The sequence below is a fragment of the Phytophthora parasitica genome, assembly GCF_000247585.1.
Source record: "Phytophthora parasitica INRA-310 unplaced genomic scaffold supercont2.78, whole genome shotgun sequence".
Classification (NCBI taxonomy): domain Eukaryota; phylum Oomycota; class Peronosporomycetes; order Peronosporales; family Peronosporaceae; genus Phytophthora; species Phytophthora nicotianae.
In genome coordinates, this window is record NW_008649064.1 from 71,244 (window position 1) to 80,424 (window position 9,181).

Below are 9,181 nucleotides of genomic sequence, written 5' to 3' on the forward strand. Positions count from 1 at the left end.
ATCTGCGCACAGATTCGACGAGCCGTTACCGTGGCTTTCTTATACAATATAAAAATCTTGAAGATATCTTAATGAAGCCTAGCCTTTAGCACATGTTGATAATAGGTGTAAGAGATACGCTTTTCAAAGTCTCGTAAGTCAGTTCCATGCAATGAACACAGTATTACTAATAAATCCTACACAAATTTTTCGACACGAATCCTAAAGGTGTTAGAAATGTTCGAACCTCTTTTAAAATAATGGTTCTCTCAACTGGCCTGTGCAATGCGAGGCTCAAAGCGGATCTCATTGCTGGACTTGCCTTCGCAAATACTGGCCAATCCAGCTTCGAAGGTACCCCGCGCGATTCGCTTTGGCTATTACGCGACGCGAGCTCCATCATTCAAGGCATACAAATAAATTCTATGTCGACGCTAGCGCACAATTCAAGACGATATCCAACTCATGTCTACGAAGGGTCCGGTTGGTCTCTGAATTTTACCGGTCTATCTCCTACAGCATCGGCATACACGCGAAGGGCCATTCTTGCCTGGCAAGAGGCTCTTGCTGAGGTCATGCTCACCACCTTCCAACACAATCGATGTTGGGTCATACTGGTACGTCTTTTTGCCAGCCACCCAAACACCCTCCACAAGGTCAGGCATCACAAGTGCCGCATGATCTTCACTCACATCCTTGCGAAGAACCACGAAATCGGCATAGAAACCTGGTGAGATCTGGCCAAGAACATTGTCTTGCATCGCTGCAAAAGCACCAACTTTCGTGTACAGTGCAAGAGCTTCATGGAACGATAGCTGCTCCTCCGGTAAGAATACATCCTCGGGTCGATTGGGTTTGTGGCGGTAGATAGCGTCATAAATACCTTGGAAAGGATTGCAAGTCTCGATGGGAGCATCGCTTCCTCCAGCACAGGTGACACCATTGTCCAGCATACGCTTCCAGCAGTACGAAAAACGGGATGACATCGTCTTGCAACCGCTTGCGGACGTAGAGAGCGTCAGTCACCGTGAATGAGGGTTGGACGTTGCCAATGACACCTTGCTCTCGCATCTGGGCAATCAGATCTTCACCAAGAATCTGACAGTGCGTGAGAATTGGCCGTTTCTCCGGACCCACGTTGGCCGACTTGAGAGCCATTAGAACTTGCTCCGCCGCACGGTCACCTGGCATCCTCACACACATGTAAGCTGCAATGCAAGTTGCTACCGATTGGTAGCGGACGTACCGATGGCGTGGATTTCGACACGATAGCCTGCCTCGTTCGCATCGCTAATTTTCTTGACGAGATCCTCATCGGAGTTCATGAGTATTCCCTTGTTAGACGTGCCTTTGTACGGAGCACGCAGAGCCGCTGTTTCCTGGACAAGATAGTAGTTTCAGCGGATGTTTCTACAAGTATGATAGAGAAGTTCTATCCGTACACAACTATTAAGTATACAGCTCATTTGTCGTACCGCTCCAAGACTCCCGTCGCTGAAAATCTTCATGCGGTGGACCGACACAAGTCCATCGCTTGCCCCAGGCTTCGGTGTCGAGGGTTTACCCAGCTCATAAATCGATGGTGTCAGGTACACACGAACTGGCAGACTTTCCTCCTTTTGGAGCTTGCTATACACATGCCACGCATCCTCGTCGTTCGTGTGCACTGCAGTCAGTCCCGAATGCACACATCTCGTCAACGCGTTCCTGAAATACTTCACACGCAGATCTGCATCACCATTACGAAATAATAAACATATACGTATTAATCCACAATAAATCTAATATACCGTACCCAGCGATGGCTCATTCGCGTGCTTCTCCACTATCTGCACCGCCTGCTCTCAATTACCACAAATATTATCAGCTCCCACCCCAATCAACTGCAAATTTTCACTCACATCTTCTCTCAATATGCCCGTCGCTCCCTTCTCGTCCACATCGATCGCCCCATGTTTTACGTCATGATTCTTAGCGTTCACGTCCACTCCTGCAATCTCGAGCGCCTTTGTATTCACCACTGCGATGTGCCAACACGCGCGATGTAGAATTACGGGTCGGTCCCTGATCACGGCGTCAATGTCGTGTCGACTTGGGTATCGAGCGTCGCTGGAGAGCTCGTCTTGAGCCCAGCCGATGCCCACGACCCAGGCCTTGTCCGGGTATTGGGCGTCGTATTTCTTAAGGCGCTCTGCGAACTCCTCGTAGGACGTACAACCCGAAAGATCGAGCCACTCGGCGCTCTCCCCCAGCATCGCGACGTGAATGTGCGAGTCGTGCAGTCCAGGCAACACCAACGCACCATGGAGATCCTCTGTCTCGTCGGCCGGAGGGGGAGCACCAGAGCCCACGGAGACAACGAGGCCATCGTCCGACACCGTCATCCACTGTGCGAACGTCCCCGCGACGGAGCTAGTGGCGTTTGCCCACTGCCAGATTTTCCCATTCATGAACGTCTTCATCTCGTTTGCTTATCACGAGTAAGGTTCCTTGAAGCTAATTAACATACTCCAAAACCTTATTAAAATTATAGGACTTAGTTTAATTTTGAGATTTGGATTTTGCATTATTATTTTAAGTACCAAAATAAATACCGGAACTTCTGTTCGATACAAAGTCACGATGAGTACCGTTAAATTTTCATACCTCTTGATTATATACCACTAAATTTCATCCCTCTTGGTTGTACACTTTAGTATCCTGACGCGTTAACAACTATTGTTGAGAAGATATGACCGCGCTATATTTGCAAAATTTCCATTTGTTCGGTAGAATACAAAGTCGTGCTTTGCCCGATGAAGCTCTGAAATTTAGCAAACCTACGGAGGATACCTGACGACGCATCTCCTGCGCCTGCTTCGCAGCCGCAGCATCTGCTAGTTGCTTTTATCACCCTTTCCTAGCCACTGACGCAGCGGCAGTCAAGTTGAATGTATCATAGTGAAGAGGCTGTTACATGCACCGATGCGGGAGTAGAGTAGGTTTTATATTTATATTTCTATCAATGAAGCTTATGAGCCGGTCACCTTCTTGCAACCTTGCGTAATATTATTAGTACTCGGTCCGGACAACACAGGTAACATTCAGCAAATATTTATCAGTTTCACATCAACGTCAAAGATCAGAGGTTTATATTACTTATAGTATTTATGCCTATATTTCTAATCGGCATCGCTTTAGACAGGACTTTAATAGCTGACAGAATAATACCTCGAATCGGATCCTTTCTTAACTCTGAAACTGAAATAAATTTCAGAGAATACGCGGAATGGGTTTTTCGAAAAAAAATTAAAAAGTTTTTTTTCTTCAATAAATGCACATTTAATCAAATTTAACTTTTCTAAAATAAAAGCACTTTCTTTAAATACCACCCACTTTTATTAGAAAGCGCTTTTCGTCTCACTTGAAAATGAAAGACTTCAAATTGCGCCGCTGTGTGGTGCTGGCGGACGGCTCCGCCATCGGCAGCTACCAGCGCAACTCACACGAGACGCACACAGTCGTGCTCGAGCCCTCAGGTCACACGTACTCGTACATACAGCCAGATGGGACACGTACTCGGCACTTGACGCCCACCACACTCTCGAGTCATCGGCCTTTGGTGCTAGACACTCTTAATCTGCGCAACAGACTCACGAGCCACGCACCGTATGTGCATCTACGACTGATAAACCCGAAGGAAGTGAGACATCAGCGTCGAATCCAGTCGCTGCGAGCGAGGTGGCCGCGTCTAGAGAGGAAGACGAAGGTCTCAAGACTGTTCAATGACCAAGCCGAATGCTTTGAGATGCAGTCGATAGAGGGCGCAGCTAAAGTACGACTACATGCCAGTGGGAAGTTCGTGGAGATCTACTATGTGGTGGAAGTGAAGGTCTCAGACGAGGTCGTGGAGGGGAGCAGCCACGCGCACTATGCAACACTACACTGGTCCTGTGCGGTGGGTCAAACACCTAAAGAGTTCACGTTTCCAGTGAAGATTCTATTGGCTGCGAAAGCTGCGTGGGATATAAATCGAGAAGCAGAGATTGAGTATGATGGAACGGACGATGAGAGCTCTGCGATATCACAGTTGCCGAGGAATGCCGCGTTCGCTGCACGTCCGGCGTTCTCGGTCATTGCTACGAGTAGTGATGGCGTTGAAGTGGATGGAGATGAAGAGAATTGTTTATCATTGGCGGAGATCCTGCGGGTGGCTACCTTACCTTCAAAGTTGTTGTACCGGCGTATTGTGGTGGAGGTGGTAGGTGATGATACGATGATGTTCGTATCGCGCAGAGCACCTGGCCAGCTACCGGATATTGTGGTACGTTACTCTCAACTTGTCAGTTTGGTACATTTGTTAATCACCTTTTTTTTGTTAGGTGCAATTGGGTAATGAAGGCTCGTTGCTAACCGGATGTGATGGCTTTTTCACTTGGTATGACGAGACAGGAAGACTTGAACATCGATTCACACGTGAAACAATTCCACCTCCTACCACCCTCAAAACGAAAAATTCTAGCAGCTCTGTGACCGCATTATGCCAACATATTGACTACATCCTTCAAGCTTTCAAGTACACTTCACATCACGTAAGTCAACACCCTCCGTCACTATCGCAAACTGATGACCTTGAGTTACTGGAAGAGGTGGAAAACGAGCAAGGCCGCTTCCGTGCGTATCGTGGCGGTCGTATTCGCGCTGCATTCGCTGATCGCACCATCCTTCAAGTGGAACGCGACGGCGAGAGTTGTTCGTTTTTCTTTCCCGACGGCAGTACAGGACAAACCACGTTAACGTCAGCGCCACTACGACATCGCACCTATATCTACCAAGCTCTAGAGTTCGGCGACTGGGCATTTGCATCTCCAGAAGAACGTATGCAACGTCATGAGAAACGACAAGAAGCTCAAGAGATTGTCGCGCGAGAGCTACAGCGCATTAGTGTGCGCTGCGGGATGAACAACGACCTCGAGGTACACTACAAGGTGAAACCTGCTACCAAGGAGAAGGAAGTGCACGCAGACCCATCGTTGGCGCTGTCGCTAGCTGCAGTACGAGAGCTTCAAGCAGCTACACTGGCGCATATTGCGAGTGTCGACCATGCTCTACAAGCTGCAGCGTCCATGGCGACCAAACGTGAAGAAACGTACTAAAAATAGTAACGACACAAAATTTGATCAAACGAAACTGTCTATCTCACAAAATGCCGAAGCAGTGGGAGGTCCAAAAGAGGCATTTACGGGTGAAGGCAGAGGCTGCAGTAGCGTCCTCAGTCGTCTACTTTCTCTTCCGCAGTGTCTCCTCTTCACTCTCCTTAGCCGCTACCTGTGCCTCAATGTTCTTAACGGCAGTCTCAGCAGCCTCCGCTTGTGCCATCGCCTTAGCGCGAGCCGCCTGCATGGCCTTCATCTGTGCCTCTGCCGCTTTACGCTGTGCTGCCATTTGCTGCTCGGCGATCTGGTTCATAAACTGCACGGCCTGGGGGAAGATTTTGTCGGGCCAGCCCTCACCTACATCGAATAGCAATAGCAAACAGATAAATAACAGATTTAAAATCACAATGATGGAATAATAACAGCGTACCGGGCTTGAGCTCCTCTGCTTCTCTACGCACGTCGTTAATCTCCTCATTAATCATCTCCTCAGCCAGTTTATAGCTGAGGAAGGAGCCGTCCTTGAGGATATCGTTCTTCTTGAGTCGCTGGATGCCCGAACTCTCCGACTGGATCTTGCGGATAAGCGGGATGTCGGCCACAGCGCGACGGAATAGCAGCTGGAAGCACTTGTCCGTATCCTCTGGGTGCTCCTCCTTGCCCTTACGGTACTGTTCCACCTCCTCAGGTAGCGCAAAGTCGAAGCCATTGATCATGGCCTGCAACGACTCGTCCACCTCGTCCGTCTTCTTCGGCAGCAGCACGCGCGCTGCCATGATCAGCAGCACCAGCGTCACGCCCGTCACTGCGATAGCCACGATCTGGAGGTCCGTCAGCATCCTGTCCGCTATTATCTAAGTGTCTGTATGTCTCTCTCCAAGCGGAGGGCAAAGTGTACAACGTTGAGAGTTGGCGAGTGACTGCGCTACGTGTCGGCATAAGGCAGCGTGGTGTTGTGTACACAAAATGAAATTTCATTTTCGTCCAATCATAATCAGTCGCGCCAAAACATATTGAACCTGCTCAAAACAGGAATGAAGGTCACTGCCGCCAGGAGTGCGCAGTACGCGCTATTGCGTGCTCGAGAGCTGTGTCTGCTAGGAGACTATGAACGGGGTATCGCCGAGTTCCGCGCTGTGCGGCAGACGCTGGAGACGCAGCTGGGCGCAGACGTAGAGGCACGAGAGTTCTTGCGGGACCTGCAGGGCGAATACCGCGCCATCCTTGAGTACCGCAGCACGTTACAAAGCCTCAAGCTCGCTGCCAACAAGGTGCAGGACACACAGCGACGCAGTAAAGCAATAAAAGAGCGAAGAGCAAGACAAAAGCAGGAGGAAGAGACCATCGCCGAGGAAACTGTGGCTAGGAAGCAATGGGAAAAGCCGCAACCTGCGCGTCGACCTAGTGTACAGCCAACAAGAGAGAGGCAAGCGCCGCTATGGATGCATCGACGAGAGCCACGAGCTACGACGGTGACGAGGTGGGTAAATTTGAGACGTTTCATCTGTTTTTACTTTGTTTTAACGTTTTATCGTTGCAAAGAGCTCGACAGTTGGTGCAGCAACGTAAAATTACAGGGGGACATACGTCTCGGACGAGAAAGTCTTTAGGGGCGTATGAAGCAGAGAATAGGAGTCGAAACGCAGTAAAACGGAGTGGAACGTCAGCTTCAGCTTCAGAAACAAAGCAGCGGAAGACAGGACGAAACTCGTTGAAGTCTAAGCGACGTGAGAGTGTTCAAAGCACAGCGAGTTCAACCAATATGGAGTCGAATCAAGAGACGATTGCGGGTAAAGTTAAATACTCAGAGCTGGCCATGGAGAATGACTGGGTGGATCAAGAGCTTATTGAAGCGATTGAGCGGGATATTGTGGACCATGGAGAGAAAGTCACGTTTGAACAGATCGCTGGACTTGAACATACCAAGCAGCTGCTGCAGGAGACTGTGATGCTTCCACAAATTGCACCACACTTATTTACGGTTCGTGTGATACTATATCAGGTCGATGAGATCGTGTTCTGAAGTTATTACCTGCTTTTAGGACGGACTTTTGAAACCATGTAATGGTGTACTGATGTTTGGGCCTCCGGGAACAGGGAAAACGCTTCTTGCCAAGGTACGAGACTGTTTGTGACTTAATCCATGGGTTTATGTTAGCATAACAGTGTTTGTTCGTGTATAGGCCGTCGCACATGAATGTGGCGCAACCTTTTTTAATGTATCGGCCTCAACACTCTCGTCGAAGTATCGAGGTGACTCGGAAAAGATGGTTCGAATCTTGTTTGATATGGCTCGTTATTACGAACCGTCCATCATTTTCATGGACGAGATCGACGCCATTGCGTCGACTAGAGGTGCTGCTACAGAACACGAAGCGAGTCGAAGGTTGCAATGCTTATTTATTAATCGTTTTGGCTGCCTTCTAATGAACTTTTTTGTGGTCAGGGTGAAAACGGAGCTATTGGTTCAGATTAATGGCGTAACAACTGGGGAGCACGACGGCAGTCAAGTGATGCTTCTTGCAGCTACTAATCTCCCTTGGGAGTTAGATGAAGCTATGCGCCGGCGACTAACGAAGCGGGTGTATATCCCATTACCCGAGGCCGCAGCTCGCCGAGCACTTTTTGAGTTTAACCTGGGGCGAATTGATTTAGGTCCGGATGTCAAGCTGGACGATCTTGTTGAGGAAACGGCGGTATGTGTGCGGCTACGTTCATGCTCGTTTTTATATACCTACTTAGAATAGCGTGTTGATTTTGTGCAGGGCTACAGTGGAGACGACATCACCAACGTCTGCGAAACAGGTGCGCATGTTGCGAAATCACGCACAACTGTACCAGTATGATCAACGTTTGATGTTTTATCTAGCCAAACGCATGCCAGTTAAACGCGTGTATACTCCTGAACTGCTTCTCAGGATGCGTCGAGAAATGGAAGCGGGCGAGGATTTTCGCGAACTTGACACAGAACGCCTCGTAGTCACAAAGGTACAGATGCGGCATATTTTTGATACTGATGTACTGTTTAATTGTCGTTCGTGTGGTGTGCGTATAGGCAGATTTTGTGGAAGCTCTAAGCAATGTGTCCAAGTCCGTGGGGCATGATCAACTACGTCGATTCGAGGAATGGGAAACCGCGTTCGGGTCAAAATAATGAGTACCGAGTAAAGGTTGTAGAAGTAGTCAACCAAGATTGCTCTGAAGACGACCGCACGTGCGACTCTTACATCTTACCTTTAGTCCTTGCTTCCGTTATCAAGGACAAGGATGGTAAGCTACAAGCAGAACGAACACGCTATACTTGTTTACATTTAAGTGCAGCAGGCGGATTTTAGAGTGTTGCCGGAGCCAACGTCGTAACACTCTCCTAGCGATGCGAAAGTCCATGCAACACAGCAGATACGGTTTTGTCATGCCACGATCGCGCCGTGTTATTCCATTGACTTCTCATGTCTCCGAGGTCCGATTCGAGAACGACCCAAGGTGGTCTTTGCTGTGCCCGCTTCGTTTGAATTCACTTTCTTGATGCCACTTCACTTCTGCAAGTTTACGAAGGAGTGACGTTTTTGATGACCAACATGGAAATAGTTATCTCCGAGCAGATTGGTCGTGTCGTGCTTCGAGATGACTACGTTGTTAGAGGGCCTCATCGTCTCCGTGGGCTCTGGTGCTTCCCCTCCCGCCGACGAGACAGAGGATCTCCATGGTGCGTTGGTGCTCCCTGGACTGCACGACTCGCACATTCACGTCGCGATGTTGGGGGAGAGCGCCGAGTGGCTCGATCTTTCGGGTTGTACGTCCTACGAGGAGTTCGCAGAGCGCCTTAAGAAATATGACGCCCAATACCCGGACAAGGCCTGGGTCGTGGGCATCGGCTGGGCCCAAGACGAGCTCTCCAGCGACGCTCGATACCCAAGTCGACACGACATTGACGCCGTGATCAGGGACCGACCCGTAATTCTACATCGCGCGTGCTGGCACATCGCAGTGGTGAATACAAAGGCGCTCGAGATTGCAGGAGTGGACGTGAACGCTAAGAATCATGACGTAAAACATGGGGCGATCGA

At 49.3% G+C, this 9,181-nt stretch overlaps 5 protein-coding genes across 5 annotated transcripts in view; 3 read left to right on the plus strand and 2 right to left on the minus strand.

Annotated features, from left to right (window-relative positions):
- Positions 1–204: 204 nt before the first annotated feature.
- On the minus strand, positions 205–2,489 carry PPTG_18098 (hypothetical protein). Its single transcript, XM_008916007.1, has 5 exons — positions 1,881–2,489; positions 1,775–1,817; positions 1,455–1,708; positions 1,226–1,358; positions 205–1,163 (listed from the first exon to the last, which is right to left on the minus strand). Exons 1-5 carry the CDS (start codon positions 2,439–2,441, stop codon positions 853–855), a joined length of 1,302 nt encoding a protein of 433 aa, XP_008914255.1. The 5' UTR covers positions 2,442–2,489; the 3' UTR covers positions 205–852.
- An 899-nt stretch (positions 2,490–3,388) lies between these two features.
- On the plus strand, positions 3,389–5,574 carry PPTG_18099 (hypothetical protein; the record flags this gene model as incomplete). The annotated part of the gene is made up of 2 exons (XM_008916008.1): positions 3,389–4,282; positions 4,341–5,574. The coding sequence occupies 2 exons, from the start codon at positions 3,389–3,391 to the stop codon at positions 5,112–5,114; spliced, it is 1,668 nt and encodes a 555-aa protein (XP_008914256.1). The 3' UTR covers positions 5,115–5,574.
- On the minus strand, positions 5,100–6,051 carry PPTG_18100 (hypothetical protein). Its single transcript, XM_008916009.1, has 2 exons — positions 5,545–6,051; positions 5,100–5,471 (listed from the first exon to the last, which is right to left on the minus strand). The coding sequence occupies exons 1-2, from the start codon at positions 5,951–5,953 to the stop codon at positions 5,239–5,241; spliced, it is 642 nt and encodes a 213-aa protein (XP_008914257.1). The 5' UTR covers positions 5,954–6,051; the 3' UTR covers positions 5,100–5,238.
- A 97-nt stretch (positions 6,052–6,148) lies between these two features.
- PPTG_18101 (hypothetical protein) lies at positions 6,149–8,268 on the plus strand (the record flags this gene model as incomplete). Its single annotated transcript, XM_008916010.1, has 8 exons — positions 6,149–6,594; positions 6,657–7,095; positions 7,157–7,231; positions 7,298–7,500; positions 7,561–7,810; positions 7,880–7,919; positions 7,984–8,102; positions 8,170–8,268. The coding sequence occupies 8 exons, from the start codon at positions 6,149–6,151 to the stop codon at positions 8,266–8,268; spliced, it is 1,671 nt and encodes a 556-aa protein (XP_008914258.1).
- A 470-nt stretch (positions 8,269–8,738) lies between these two features.
- The window catches only part of PPTG_18102 (hypothetical protein), a gene marked incomplete at both ends in the record, with an annotated part of 1,937 nt that continues 1,494 nt past the window's right edge, over positions 8,739–9,181 (plus strand). The window contains one exon of the mRNA XM_008916011.1: positions 8,739–9,161. Coding sequence (XP_008914259.1) covers positions 8,739–9,161 — 423 coding nt within the window. The remainder of the gene's footprint in view (positions 9,162–9,181) is intronic.

What these genes read in the sequence shown, in the direction of transcription:
- PPTG_18098 (XM_008916007.1), bottom strand. Translation starts at nt 2,441, where the DNA reads ATGAAGACGTTCATGAATGGGAAAATCTGGCAGTGGGCAAACGCCACT. An exon ending in CGGGCATATTGAGAGAAGAT is followed by an intron (nt 1,818 to 1,880) that starts GTGAGTGAAAAT and finishes AATTGAGAGCAG; the next exon opens with GCGGTGCAGATAGTGGAGAA. An exon ending in GCGACGGGAGTCTTGGAGCG is followed by an intron (nt 1,359 to 1,454) that starts GTACGACAAATG and finishes TATCTTGTCCAG; the next exon opens with GAAACAGCGGCTCTGCGTGC.
- PPTG_18100 (XM_008916009.1), bottom strand. Translation starts at nt 5,953, where the DNA reads ATGCTGACGGACCTCCAGATCGTGGCTATCGCAGTGACGGGCGTGACG. An exon ending in AGCAGAGGAGCTCAAGCCCG is followed by an intron (nt 5,472 to 5,544) that starts GTACGCTGTTAT and finishes TATTCGATGTAG; the next exon opens with GTGAGGGCTGGCCCGACAAA.